Source organism: Capsicum annuum, chromosome 3 (genome assembly GCF_002878395.1).
Source record: "Capsicum annuum cultivar UCD-10X-F1 chromosome 3, UCD10Xv1.1, whole genome shotgun sequence".
NCBI lineage: Eukaryota > Viridiplantae > Streptophyta > Magnoliopsida > Solanales > Solanaceae > Capsicum > Capsicum annuum.
Genome location: NC_061113.1, coordinates 22,332,444 through 22,348,532, shown reverse-complemented (window position 1 = coordinate 22,348,532; position 16,089 = coordinate 22,332,444). Strand labels below are relative to the sequence as shown.

General features: G+C 30.5%; 1 protein-coding gene across 1 annotated transcript; it reads left to right on the top strand.

The window, feature by feature from the left end:
- Positions 1–5,727: 5,727 nt before the first annotated feature.
- LOC107853302 (wax ester synthase/diacylglycerol acyltransferase 11) lies at positions 5,728–14,813 on the top strand. The gene is made up of 8 exons (XM_016698307.2): positions 5,728–6,124; positions 10,815–11,172; positions 11,901–12,136; positions 12,214–12,280; positions 12,512–12,621; positions 13,231–13,446; positions 13,643–13,780; positions 14,433–14,813. Exons 1-8 carry the CDS (start codon positions 5,858–5,860, stop codon positions 14,598–14,600), a joined length of 1,560 nt encoding a protein of 519 aa, XP_016553793.2. The 5' UTR covers positions 5,728–5,857; the 3' UTR covers positions 14,601–14,813.
- The last annotated feature ends 1,276 nt before the right edge of the window (positions 14,814–16,089 follow it).

Here is a 16,089-nt window from a genome sequence, read left to right as displayed (position 1 = left end):
TATTGATAATTTGAATAGTAAACTAGCTGGTTGGAAAATCAAATTCCTCAACATGGCTAGTAGGGTAACCTTAGCTAAGTCCTCCTTAGCCAGCATTCCCAACCATGTTATGTAATATATCTACCTCCTCAGTAAACTGCACAAGATGATAGATAGTGCCCAAAGAAATTTCATCTTAGGCACCACTAATGCAAAAAAAAAATGCATCTTCTAAGGTAGGACACTATCACTCTCCCTAAATGAGATGGTGGGTTTGGCATGCAAATGGGTGCCATCAAGAATGAATCCCTCCTTTGCATCCTGGGCTGAAGGATGTACTCTAACCCCACTTCCTTATGGGACAACACTCTCATTCCCAAATATATGAAAGGAAGAATAGGTAGCAACAAGGGCTCTAGGACCTAGAATAGCATTAACAACTGTTGGAACCTCTACAAATATGTTTTGTTTTGCGTCATCAAAGATGGATCCAAAGTTAAAGCCTGGGAAGACAGATCGGTCCCTAGAATGCCACCTTTCTCTTCTATTGTCCAAGGGCTTAGAGCAAACCCCTTCTAACCCTATCATGGTCAAGGATATTTGGAAGGATGAAAGATGGGACTTTTCTCCCCTATATTTTGAAATCCCTCCCAACCTAATCTTCAATATCCAAAATACTTTCCCTCAGAGCACACACCTCAATCGGGATACTCCTCTTTGGAGACTTAGAGGTGATGGCACTTTCTCTTGTAAAAGTTCCTACAGAATTCATATCTCTTCTAGCTGTATCTGGCATCTTAGAGTCCCTAATAAGATCAAAACCTTTATGTGGCTCATGCATCACAACAGCCTGACCACTAGAGCCACCCTTTCTAAAAGAGGACTGAATATGAACACCACTTGTCATTAATGCAATTCTGACTAAGAAGACCAAAATCATATCTTCTTTGGATGTAACCTAGCCAAGACCTTTTAGCAAAATCTAATCCAAAAATACAAGGGGAATATCCAGCTTCATCTTTTCATGTTTGACACCAACAATCGGTCCACCACTTGGAAAAGACTAAACAAAGATTATTTTGACAACAACACCCCTTGGGGCACCCTCCTACCCTTCTGCTTATGGCATCTTTGAAAAACTAACTCCCATTCTTGCTTTAGCATACCTCATGCTGAAGCTGTAGAATATCATCACCTAGTCAATGTTAATGAGCTCACTCCTAAAACCAGCATCATCATCAAATGGTTACCCCCATCTCTAACCTGTTTAAGCTTAACACTAATGGGTTTTGTCTTGGCAACCCAGAAAGGGGTGGGATTGGAGGGGTCATTATGGACTGTAGAGGTGATTGGGTTGTAGGATTTTGCAAAAGCTTTACCCATGCCACTAATAATCTCATGGATCTCTTGGCCCTGAAGGAGGGGCTCAGACTAGCTTTTGAACAGAATCTCAAACCCTTAGAAGTTTGCACTGATTTTTTGGAAATTATAAACATGTTGCACCATGGTAACTTACTTTATGATTCAGTGTTTTATGAATGCAGATCTCTACTAAGGATCTTGGAGAATCTTCTAGTCTACCACACCTACCGGGAGAAGAATAGGGTAGAAGTCTTGATGGCAAAGCAAGGCTCGGAGCAGGATTTTTTTGATATTTTACATATTTTTGCAACTCGACCTTCTAGTATAGGAGTAGTTTTTTTGGAAGACTATGAGGGGAAACCATTCTCCCATTTTGTATCCACTAATGGGAATGCTTATCCCAACTGTTATGTTTTTGTGCCTGACTAGGCCTTGCTATGTAAAAACAACTCCTTTTATTTAATGCATTTCTATTCTACCAAAAAAAGGAATAAAGTTAGAGTTGGGGCACTTTTGGCCCATCAGTGGGCTGACAGCTTTTGGGCCTCCCATTTTATGGACTTTAGGTCCATTTTTTCTGCATGTAGATCAGATGTATATTACATCCATTTCCCTGCATTTTTGTGTATATATACTATATATCAGTGTATATAAATCTGTATACTTGCTTTCCATTTTTATTACGCATCATATATGGACATATATTAGCCCCTATCGCCCTAGAAAATCTGTATATCTATTGTATACAAGTGTATACCAATCCTGCTTTTTCATTAACTAGTCCCTTAGACGGTTTTTGGGACTTAATCCCAGAAAGATGTAGGAATATGGAGTCCCATTAGACTCGGATGAATTCACATGCATCAAATAAAATGTTAAAGATTAGCGTATGCAAGATGTAGTATCAATATACATATAATGAAAATAGAGTCTATGAATATGTCCAAGTAGCAAGTAACAAAACAAGAACATATAATTCTTGAATCTTTAAAGAAAAGTTTGTGAACAAATTCACAACCATTAATAAACATGCCTAGACACTACAACCTCAAATTATCAATTTCATTATGCATTAAAGAACGAGCATAACACATGAGTGATCAACAGTGAAATAATTGATACTAATAATGGTAAACTTGTGAATATTTACAAGATTAAATATGCCCTTTCGATTAATTAAAGGTTAAATACGCAACCCGATTAGTCTTTATAGAACTTATATTGAGTAAGGCAAAATTGGGTGAACCAAAACAAAGAATAAATCAATTGCAGGCAAATAGCACATCAAAGCTAACAAGATTCAAGTTTTTCGCCAAACATGAAGGTTCCCATGAACAAATACATGGATAGATACATATTTCAATTTTTTTAAAAAAAATAATAAATAAATAAATAAATAAATAAAATAGACCATATCAGGAAAGTTTCAAACTTTCTTCAAACTAATGAGAAAAAATAGTAGGCTCAAAGTTGAAAATCAAGAACATGAAGCTAAAAGACCAACTGCACGACTAAAACGAGACCATCAGATTAACAACATAATTATCTCAATGTGCATCACACAAAAACCCTATGGCCTTGAAGGCTTCTACAACAAATAAATCCCAGCAGTCTCACTTAGTGTAAGATTCCAACAAAGACAACTACTTAAATAACAACCAACCTTTCACCATCAGTAATGAAATTTTGGGTCATGAAAATTAAATATCAAAGAGAAGGTACAAGAGGGTGTAACGTTCACCTATTTTCGGGCAATGAACGAAACAAATGAGCCTTAGACAGATGAACTTTCACCACTGAAATGTCAATTAGCCTTGCCGGAGTTCAACAGTTTTGTCGAAATTTGATTTTCGAAGTGTGTTCGTTGAGAATTTTAGTTTTGTAAGGTTAAAAGAAAGCGCCTTCAAAACTGCTAATTTTTTTTCCAAAATCCTCTTTATTTACCTTTGTCCCTTGTTATCTATTTATAGGGAAGGTAACATTTTGAAAAAGTGGACTTCAAATTCAAAATTTCAAAGTTATTTCTAAAAAAATTTTTATGTCCATAGAGAGATGGAGAAAATAGTCATTTGGCTTTGTTGGTCAAAAGAATGAATTGATTCTTGCCTAAATCAATGAATCATGGATTGAACACCTAAAAATCCTTGATTTTTTAGCCAAAACAGATGTACTGAAGGGGTAGAACAATAAATGGGGAAGCGGGGTTTTCTACCATTGATATTTTTGTTCTTGCACACAGTTATTGAACGTTGTTTTTCGTGGTTGACTGTTTGCACGCTATTAATACAGCTATTGTGCGTTGAATGTATTGTTGTTGGGTGCGTGTTATTGCGCTGAAAATGAAGAGGGTCGGGTCGATTTAGGTGGAGTTGGCTAGGGCGGAGTGGGGTTGTTGCTAGACTAGGTAAGAAGAAATAGGGGTTGGGCTAAATTTTGGAAATTATTGTTGGGCTGTGAAGGGTATGGTAATGGGTTGTTGTTTTAATTGTTCTTGGGCTACTCTTGTGATCCAAGATTAAAATGAAAAGGGTTAAAAATTGGCAATTTATAAAATGACTAAATTTGACCAGGATTTTAGTCAATTTATTTAAATATTAACCATATTGAATATCAACTGACCAATTGTATTGCAATTGTGATCAATTGATTTTAATTATGGTCAATTTTAATAAATTGACTAAATTAAATTAAGGCGTGAAACAAATTAATGACGGATTCAATCTCGAGTTTTTGGTTTACCAAAATCAAACACATATTTTTTCCAAATAAATTATTTTTGCGAATAAATTATAATTAAATCAGGATTTTAAATATTTGAATTAATTTTCAAGCTAAGCCTTGATTAAAATTCGATCTTTCATAAAGTAATTACTTAAGTAATAAAATTATACGACTTCGTATATACTAATACGAAAACATCTAATCATTACTTACAATATCAAAGTTACCAAGATAAATATTTTGTAAAGCTTTTATTCGGATAAATAAATATCATAATTTTCTTTAAGATCGAAGAAAGTCGAAGTTGAACTTAGTCATGGAGGGAAAAAATCAGGTGTCAAGGCCACCAATTAAAATAGTATCTAAAATACCCAATTTTGAACAGATCCTCAGAATTTGTTCAAGACCTCGAGAAAATAGACCAAATATGCATATCGATTTAAAAGTACATGTTGGATCTATTGAAACACTGCGACACTAATCTGAGCTCATCTCGATCAAAGGTTGATCATGATCGGGATTAACTTTATCAAAACTCAAAAATCGAATTAATGACTTAAATTACCTTCAAACACCTCTAGAATCGACACTACCCGTCTCTATAAGTTATAAATCTCGTCTAAACGCTACGAGGAGGGTTAAAATAAGAGAAATTTATAAAATAATTTGTAGGATCCTTACAAATTTATTTTTAAATTATTATTTTATACTCAAATATTAGATGTCTTCTTTTAATTAGTTAGTATGTCATGTCATCCACAAGTGTATTACACTCTCTTTGAAATTTTAGTTGATTCAACAAAAGATGTTAAAATGACATAGCAAGACACCAGTTTAGATGTTTAAAATAAACAATAACTAATTGAGGTGTCAAAATAAAATTTTATCTCAAATTTAAAAGGTTATCGATATATTTAACTTTTAATATATTTTTATTGTGTACCATAAAAGAATAATATCTTTATGTATTTAGAAATAATATGACTTTAAACAATTTCATATAGCTCTTAATGAGACATTTCATCTATTATTTTTTATTTTTTCCTTATTGACTTGACATTAGAGCTTACTTTTACTAAATTATTCTTATTAATAATGTTTTAAAAATTTAATTTTGACTAGTAGTACTTTATGAAGTTACTTAACAATAAAGACACTATTGGAAGACAATAACAAATTAATCTTCTTGATTTGGTAAAATGGATAGGTAAAAAACAAACTAGTTTAAGGAACAACTAAAAAGGAACAGAAGAAATAATTGATAGCGACAAAAATATTCACATATTATTTTAAACCACAAATTTCTAATTTTTTTTTTAAATCATATCCGTTCAAAATATATTAGATAAATTGAAACAACATAATTGCTCCATTAATTCTAAAATATTTTTAAATTTTTTTTGAAAGTCAAACTATATATATGAACTTCGATCATATCTTAAAGATATATTTTTTAATTGTGTTGCTATAAGGAAAAACAAATGCAATCTATTATACTTTCTATATAATTTTTGAATACATAAACCTTATTTTAATTATTAATTGTAAAAATTAATCAAATTAACTCTTCTAAAATAAATATGACAATTATTTTGAAACGAAGTACATAACACCTAGTTGAGTTTCGTACTATTATTCTTCTATATAACAAAGCAAAAACAAACCAAAGAAAGTCACAACATCAAAGTGGAGGTGCACTTTTCCATATTTTCCATCCTGATAGCTCTTTGTTGTCTTCGTCCTTCACTTTGAGTACATCAACTTGAAACTTGAAGCAAAGCATTGAAAAAGAAAAATGGAGGCAGCCATGGCTAAAGGATTAAGAAGCAGATCATCAGGTCTAAAACCAATAGAAACAAAGAGGAAAGCTAGCATCGAAGAGTACGACGTGGTGAACGTGAAAGACGAGCCATTGAGTCCAATGGCTCGTCTTTTTCACGATACGAGGTTCAATGTCCATGTCATTACCCTTATGGCCGGCAAGACTCAGATCTCGCTGCAGCCTATGAAGGAGAAGTTGGTCCATACTTTGCTTAAACATCCTCGTTTCACTAGCTTGATGGTATGTTCTTTTTGTATGTTTCATTTATATACGACCAAAAGTCTCCATAATTAGTTTTCGGATATGCTGGACGAAGTCAAAATTTTCACTAATCAAATGGAATTAAAATATATTATAAGAAAAACAAAATCATATGATTTCCTCACGAGGGGATTCCATTTATTTGCTTAAGTTTTCTCTTTCTTTTTTTTTTTTTCAATTTACAGCATTCATTTTCCTTCAGGGAAAAAAAATAAAGAAGAAATGGCTATAATTTAGCTGAATCTTATCCGTCCCACTATATATATCCTTTTTTTGAAGAGACGATGAAGTCTTACTTACATATATATATATATATATATATATATATATATATATATGTCATATTATAAACAACAACAAACCCAGTGTATTCCCGGGTCTGGGGTAAGATGTACGCAGTCCATACCACGGAGAAGTAGAAAGACTATTTTCGATAGACTCCCGGCTCAAGACAAGGAATAATAAACAAATCCGTAAAAAAGCATGGAACAAGATGACATAACATAAAAGTACAAATAATTTTCGCTAAATATTAAAAAACTAAATACTTTTATAATTTTCGCTAAATATTCAAAAACCAAAAATACCTTTAAAGGTTAATCGACTTTTATGCCTTCAATTATTTTGCAGTATTTTTTACTTGAAGTTATTAGTTATTTTGGAAAGGACACAATTGAAAATACACCTAAAATCAACCAAGTAGTAATAGTAAAGGAGTTCTCTGTGCCCTTTACGGTTAGAATTCTTCTTTGCCTAGATAATGCAATGTTGGATGATATTACGATGTATTAAAGGAATTAGAGTTAAGTGGGACTCTGTCCATAGGGCATAGCTAAGCGAGTCTCAAGAATTTGCGTTTAAGAAATAAAAGTACAATTTACTATAATTAAAGAACCTAAACAATTCATTAGAAAGGTAAATGATAAAATATATTGAAATATAATTGTGCTGTTGGTCCCTCACCCAACAAGGAATTGAGTACCATGTGCTTAAATCTTAATTTGTCCATATTTCTCTTTATATTTATCTATATTTTTCAATATCCTCAGCCATTTCTGTTAGACGAAAATATGTCACTATTTGCTTTATTAATAATCATAAAAATCTCGATTAGGACAGTACTAGGGTTAAACCCTGCTTTAGTAAACTTAAAGAGGAACTATCAACTTTACCTAGTGTTAGGTTAAAAGTCAAGGTATGGGGAAAGAATTACAAAAATCTGATTGAGTTTTTTTCCTCTTTTTTTTTTTTTTTGGGGGGGGGGGGGGGGGTTTATAGAACTATATGCTCATGCAATAGATGTTCAACAGAAGATGTGCCTAGTAATAAGCATGTTTAAGGGTGCACGCCATGTTTGCTTCTCCATAACCTACGTAAATTGTTGACTTCCTTCAGCAATAATTCTTTTACTTGTCCGGTTGGTATTTTGAGCTTCTTTTATGACAATATGAATTGCGTGTTTATTTTATTAAATTATCTCTGCTTAAGAAGAGTTTTGACATAACTAATAATGTTCGATAATATGTGATTCGGAAGTCACTGTTTTAGCTTTGAAAATAATATCTAACAAAAATGTTAGATAAGATTGAATACAATAAATCTTTATGGACTCACCCGTACTCAAACCTCATAAAAAAAATGGGAGCTTAGTACACTACACTTCTTTTTTTACTATCTTTGAAATGAAATTTTGAAAAAATGTATGTGATTTCTATTACTCCGGTTCATTTGGAAAATTAAATTATTATATAATAAGGATAAATAAAATAATGCTAAAATAAATTAGTAAAAGGGATAGTTTATATTTAGTATTAGATGTCGAGGGTCCGTGATATATGTTATTTTTAAGTCTGAATTTGTATGACACAAATAGAATTTACACAATCAATCATATTTCTAATATGCTTTAGATATTTAAGTTGTTAACTGTCGTAATTTATCATACTTTTTATGTAATTTTTAAATAATACATGTTACTCTCTTTGTTTAAATTTTTATGGTATTGATAGTCAATTATATTTTTAAAATAATTTAAATTTTTAATTATTGAGATTTATAATATTTTTTTCTATTTCAATTTACAATTTCAATTTACACTGATATAATTTCGAGAGTCAACAAAATATTTTATATCTTTAATTTTTTAAGTTGTCAATTATTGTGATTTATAGTATTTTTTCACCTATTTTTTTGAAATATATAACAAATTAATTTTTTTAGATATTTTAAGTTGTTAACTATTACAATTTATAATATTTTTTATATAATTTTTAAATAATACATGTTACTCTCCTTGTCAAAATTTTTGTGACATTGATAGTCAATTATATTTTTAACTATACCAATTTAGTGACACTGATATAATTTTGAGAATCACCAAAATATTTTATATTTTTTAAATTTTTTAAGTTGTTAATTATTGTGATTTATAATATTTTTTACGTATTTTTTAAAAATATATGACATATTAATTTTTTTTAGATATTTTAACTTGTTAAATATTGTAATTTATAATACTTTAATATAATTTTCAAATAATATATATCACTCTCCTTATCCAAACTTTTGTTGCATTGATAGTCAATTATATTTTAAAAATAATTTAAGTTTTTAATTATTGAGATTTATAATACTCTTTCTTATATTTCAATGTAAGTGACACTGGTATAATTTCGAGAGTCAGCCAAATATTTTATATCTTTTAAATTTCTTAAGCTATTAATTATTATGATTTACAGGAATGTGTTTACATTTTTTTGAAATATATAACAAATTAAAAAAAATAAGACAAACAAATTAAAATGAATATAAAAATGAAGGCAAAGGAAATGACCAATTAATAAAGTTATGCCAAAGCAAGCAGATTGACCTTTAAATTTTTAAAAGTGCTAATTATTGTGATTTATAGTTTTTTTTTTTACTTACTTTTTTGAAATATATAATAAATTAAATTTTTTTTAGATATGTTAAGTTGTTAACTATTATAATTTATAATAGTTTTTATGTAATTTTCAAATAATTTATGTTACTCCTCTTGTCCATAATTTTGTGGCATTGATAGTCAAATCTATTTTTAATTAATTTTTTTTTTAATTATTGTGATGTATAATACTTTTTCTTCTATTTTCAAGTTTAGTGGCACAATGCTTAGATGTCCATAATAATTAATTAGGGATGACATAGTAAAATCACGATTGAAGCAGCGAAACTGACATGTCTTAAATAATTTATAATAACTAATTAGAAATAACATAGCAAAATTATTATAAAAACTACTTGTGGAAAAAAATCAAGTAGCCCGCACATAAGATGTCAAGTTAATTCAATATTAAATATTATAAATTTTTAATACTTGGATGATCTCATAATAATTTTTTAATAGTTAAATGACTTATAATAATTAATTATGGATGATACGGTAAAATTATGGTTGGAGCAATTGAAGCAAACATGTCAAAAATGTATATTTTTTTTATTAAATATTATTAACTTTATAATTCGTAAATCATGACATATAATAATTAATTAGGGGTGATATAATAATTAATTACGGAGCAAGTAGCTGAACAGTCGACAAGCAGGACAACCGAAAGATGCTCAACGAAAGAAGCACTCCTCCTATTCATATTAATTGATCACCTTACTAAAAATACATGTCCTAAATTATTTGTCCACTTATTCGATCAAGATAAAGTTAATTAAAAATTTTACATTTTATTTCTACAATTAATATTCTTTGAAAGTGTAAAAACAAGTTTGTAAAGTTTCAAGAATGTATCTTAAAAAGTAAATTAATAAAACGATTCTTTTTATTTATGATTTTATAAGAAGCATGTAAAGCAAAAATGATCAACCAATATGAACTGATACAGTACATAATTATACTAGCCGTGTAAGAGAATTAATTTAGGTACACGCAAGTTTGATTGAACAACACGATTATTAAAAAAATCTATAAAATAATATAATTAAATCTCTTAATAACATTTATAAAAATCTAGTTTGTCTAAATTAAGTTTTATGTTAATTATACATATTTTTCTAATCATTTCTCGTTGTATATCCTCCAAAAAAAAATCAGACAGAACATCATTATACTGTAATTGACCGCACAAGATATAATGTGATTAGGAATGTGATTTGACTAATATATTTTTTATTATTCTTTAATTTTTATTTATTTAGGTGTCTCTTAATTCTAGAATAATTAATGTTAAGATTGAAGTTAGAAAAAATGATTAATTATTTCTAGATCTTTTAAACTAAATCAATGATCCCTTCGTTGAAAAAAGAATGTCATATTTTTTCTTTTTAGTTCGTTTCAAAGAAAATGATCCTTTTTTATTTTTTTGAAGCACTTCAATTCTAATTTTTCATGTTACATTTATTTTTTTTGAAACAGAGGAAGTAATAATTGTAAGACAAGTATTTTCAATAAACATGTCAAATATTTTGAGATGGAGGAAGTACCATAACTTTGAATGTGAATTTGTACATAGAACCATCAATTTTGAAGAAATACTCTTTCAATTCACTTTTACTTGTTCATTTTGAATTTTGTATGCTCATTTAAAAAGAAAAATTAGTATGAGTATTGCCATAATATTCATATTGTTTAATGTATTAAGCCTAAAAAGAACATGAACATTCACCTTTTGTGTGTAAACAGGTCGTGGATGAAGAAAATTTAACAGACATGAAATGGGTCCAAACGAAGGTTGATTTGGACCAACATATCATAATACCAGAAGTGGATGAAAGTCAGCTAGAATCACCAGACAAGTTTGTGGAGGATTATGTTTACAACCTTAGCAAAACCAGCCTTGACAGAACCAAACCACTTTGGGACATTCACTTTCTCAATGTCAAAACTCGTAATGCGGAGTGCGTGGGCGTATTTAGGATTCACCATTCTCTCGGCGATGGCACCTCGCTTATTTCTCTTCTACTTGCGTGCACTCGCCAAACTGCTGATGAGCACAAGCTTCCCACCATTCCAACCAAGAAAAGGAGGCCTGCTTCCTCAGGTAAATTGTTATGAACCAATTGTCCCGCATTGGAAAAAATAGAGAAATGCTAATGGGTTTATAGACCAAATGGGTTCTCCCACCTATCAGGCTAGTCTTTTGGATTGGGATCGCCCGTTTGGTTTATAACACTGGTACTTTCATTGAGAGTCCATGCGTGGGACCGTGACTCGAAGTGGTGGCTTGTGTGCCAGTAGTGGTGGCCTGGACCCATGAGGAGTGCCAACCTTGACCAACAAGGATCGATCTACACGTGGAGCCGCGACTTGGAGTGGTGGCCTGGACCTAAGAGGGGTGTCAGCCGAGACCAACGAGGTCGTTGATTCTCAAGCGGAAGAGATTGTTATGAAAAAAAACGGAAATACTAATGGGTTTATAGACCAAATGGGAATGGGCGTGTTATTAGATGGGTTCGTTCAGCCCGAAAATTGGTTCTTCATATATGTCTGGATTATAGTGCCCTTTTGATCCATTGAAGTATACCATTATGGCATATTTTTTACCCTATTACTTCAGAGGGTCACTTTGGTTGCAACCTGTAGGGTCAAGTAGACACTCATAATTATCCCAATAGAAATTTGAGCAGATTGAATGAGTTACAAATAATGAGTAATGTCATTTCTAATTGTTGTATTATATTTATAAATTTAAATCACTTAGTTTAACAATGTAAAATATGTTTTATGCGATTTGTGTATAGTAACTAGTCATATTCTTTTAATTTGCAGGTTATTCAACAAAGAAAGGGCCGTGCAGGTTGTTGGGAGCATTTTGTCTTTTTATCAGAATGCTTGTGAATACTGTAGTGGATGTATTCATGTTCATCATCACAATCGCCTTCCTCAAGGATACAAAAACGCCAATCAGCGTAGTGCCGGGTTCTGAGTCTACTAAAGCTAGACGAATGGTTCACCGGATAATCAGTCTGGATGATTTGAAGTTTGTGAAAAATGCTATGAATGTTGTAAGTTATCAAGCTATTGTTGATATTGTTGTGAAAGTTAGCTAATAATGATAATGTTGCATATATTTTCTCCGCAGACTATAAATGATGTTGCCCTGGGATTAACACAAGCTGGTTTATCCAAATATCTCAATAGGAGATATGGTAAGTTATTTTATTCACAAATTCTAGTAATTCAAGCAGGATCTCAGGTACGTATTTTCCCCGGAACGGATTCACGACTTAAATTTGATTGATTCAACCTTTATTTTCTCTTCGTTTAACTCAATCGATATTTGCAATTATGAGTTTTGTTAGTAATATATACTTGTTCAAGAAAAAAAAATCTACATCGCTTAAACTAGCTGATAACTCAATTGTTCCAAATATTCACAGCTGTTGGTGGGAAAGACAAGGGAGCCACAGAGAGAAACAACAATCTTCCCAAAGGCATTCGGCTTCGGTCCTGTCTTATTTTTAACCTAAGATCCTCCGCAGGAATTGAAGTACTTTCTTGCCTTGTTTGTACTGTCTCTTTTTATATAACATTCACATTTTGAGAATCTATGTTCTTTAACTTTTAGTATGATTTCAGATATAGAATCTTTAAGTTTTTTTTCTATATAACATTTATATATTTGAAAATTACTTAAAAAGTAATTTAAGTCACAATATTAATAATTTTAAAAATATACTGAAAAATTATTTAATAATAAATTTATTGATATAATAACATTGTTGTCATGTGATCAGGAGGTCACGCTTTCAAGGCCTCTGGCAGAAATGCAAGGTAAGGTTGTGTAAAATACACCCTTGTGGTGGGGCCCTTTCCCGGATACCGCGCATAGCGGTAGCTTAATGCACCAGACTGCCCTTTTAATAACACTATGTATTTGATAATAAATAATAAGTTACAGTCGTATAATAATAAAAATATATATTAAAAAAGTCAATGAGAATGCTTGTGAATACTGTAATGGATGTATCCATGTTCATCATTACATACATTATAAATTTAATTCTCGAAATCTAAACAATAATGCACACTGCATTGAGACGGAGATTATATTATTATTATTATAAAATCATATGCCATGTATGAACGAAACTTTCAGGACCTTGCCGATATGATGGAGAAATGCAGCAAAGGGAAGCGGGGTTGGGGAAATTGGTTCGGTTTCGTGTTGTTACCGTTCAAGATTGCACTGCGGGATAATCCTTTTGATTATGTGAAAGAAGCAAAGGCAACTGCAGATCGAAAGAAGAAATCCTTTGAAGCTTTAATCACTTTGACCATGGCCCAGATAATAATCAAGTTTCTTGGGATCAAGGTATATTGCATATTTAAGATACATTTAGTTTGTCCAATGTCCATAAAACATAATGTATAGATAATATAGCATTTTTGGTCTCGAGAAGAAAAAACTATACACATTAACGATCATCTCATAGAACTCATGAATGAGTTACCTATTATCATAGTTCGACTTATTCTAACAATGTACTCATTGATTGATTCTATAATAGATAGCTACAGAGTTGAGTCTCAGAGGATTCTCAAATGCAACAATATGCTTCAGCAACTTGGTTGGACCACAGGAGGAAATTGGGTTTTGTGGGTACCCCCTTTCTTATTTTGCTCCTAGTGCTTATGGGCAGCCAAATGTAAGTATTCATCCACTCACTTAATTGTTGAGGCATTTTCTCTTTAATCATAACCACTAAAATGGAGATCATTAAACATAATACTGTATCCAAATTACTTGCAACAAGCATGCTTAATGTAGTTAAAATTCATCAGTAATCAGTTGAATGCATGATACATGCGTCTTTCCTACATTACATATATTTATTATTTAACATAATTGGTGAAAATAAATTGAATAATGTACTGTAAACATTATGTGAAAGTAAGTTCTTATGCTAGTATAATGCATAGCGTCCAAGTCCTACACTGCATAAGGAGAATTACCTGTAGAAGCCTCATTAGTTATTTTTGTTCATTGAGTCTGTAAGTGGAAATATTGTTTAAAGATAAAATTTCTGAGGAAATTGAAATGAGAGGACTAATTGTCTCTTGGTCCTAGGCCCTAGCTAATTAGTTGAAGAGGTTACTTTATATGCGTTGATAGTAATACAAATATTGTGCATTATCAAGTAAAAGACCTTAATAACATGTAATTGTGTGTTGTAAGACATTCGATGATTAATTAGACCATAAAGTAATTAAATGTTTGCTACAACCGATTGATAGACTAATAGTCCAGATATTTTACGTCATCAACAAGATTCTGATTTCCAATAATTGTAATTCTAGGCATTGATGATCAGTATGCAAAGCTATATCGATAAGATGATCATCGTGGTATCTGTTGATGAAAATGCCATTCCTGATCCACAACAATTGCTTGATGATTTCGAGGATTCTCTTAATCTCATAAAAAATGCTGTTATAGAAAGAGGGCTGGTTAAGAATATGAAATGATCAAGAAATCGTTGCATAAGCAATTCTACTGTATTAAAGAACTTTTGCAATAATTCACCTGCACGTGTGTATTGTTGGAGTAATTCTCTTTCCTACTGCTTTCAGTTTGATATCAAAGAACATTGTAAGTAGGTACTAATGTTTTCTCTGGAAAACTACATTTTAATTAATTTTACTCATATCAATGTATTGCATATTTATGATGCTACTAGATATCGAGGAGCCCGTGCTAGTAGAGACTTAATATATATTAGTTTTTTTGCCTTAATTTATGTGATAAAAATAGAATTTAGATAATCAATTATTAGAATATTTTAAGTTTTTTAATTATTGCGATATATAATACTTTTTCTTCCATTCTAATTTAAGTAACATTGAAATAATTTTGAACATCAGTCAAATATTTTATACTCCATCCCTTTCATATTAGTTGACTCCTATGGACTTGGCACACCCATTAAGAAAAAATTTATTAGGGGTTTATTTTACTATCAAATTAGTCTTATTAATTATTCTTTGAAAATTATGGATGATGCTAAATGGCCATAAAACTTTGACCATAATATTAAAAAGTCTATAGTAGCCTTTTGAAATTTTTTTCTATTTTTTTAAAGTCAAGGTAATTAACCATTAAAATATGTATACTCCCTATATTGCAATTTAATTGCAACACAAATTCTTAGGCAAGAATATATCAATAGTCTTATACCATTAAAATACATATATTTCTTCAAAAACGTACATATTTTTTGCTATAACTCAAACACTACGTTTACTGTCTATTTTTTTTCTCATGTTCTTCTACGACTTTCTCTTCTTGTTACTAAAATTATCTCTAATTTTTTATTTTTTTAAGTATATGGTTAAATAAAATTAAAATATATATTTAAATAATTCTCAGGCATAATTTGTAAGATATTGCAATGACGACAACTCAACATGCCTTAAACCTGATAAACGTTGACACTTACAGAAATTATGCATACAGTTCACATCTGTCGAGAGGTATAAGTGCTAATCATATAACTCTTTCACCCCTATATTACGACGATTTTATAAATTGTGAATTATTACTTATATTTGTTGCTAAATGATTTCTAATAAATTATTTTTTTTATTATTATGCTTAAATAAAATTAATATATATATATATATATATAATTTTCAAATATAATTTGTAAAATATTATAATAACAACAAATCACACATACTTTACACTTGGTAATCCGATAAGCCGAACCACTAGTTCACTAACCAAAATGTCATTACAGATTATTGATTTTGATTCGATTTTGAACAGTCGTAGCTAGAGTCAAGGATGTTATGTTCAAATTTAAGTATTGATTGTCTTTTACTGTCACAAATAAAATTCTTACTATGAAAGAATAAACATTGACTGAGATCATGCTGAAATATTGAGATCTTTATCTAATTATTTTTTTTAACTTGAAAAGGTGTAAAATTATACTAACTGAAATTAAGAATGTCA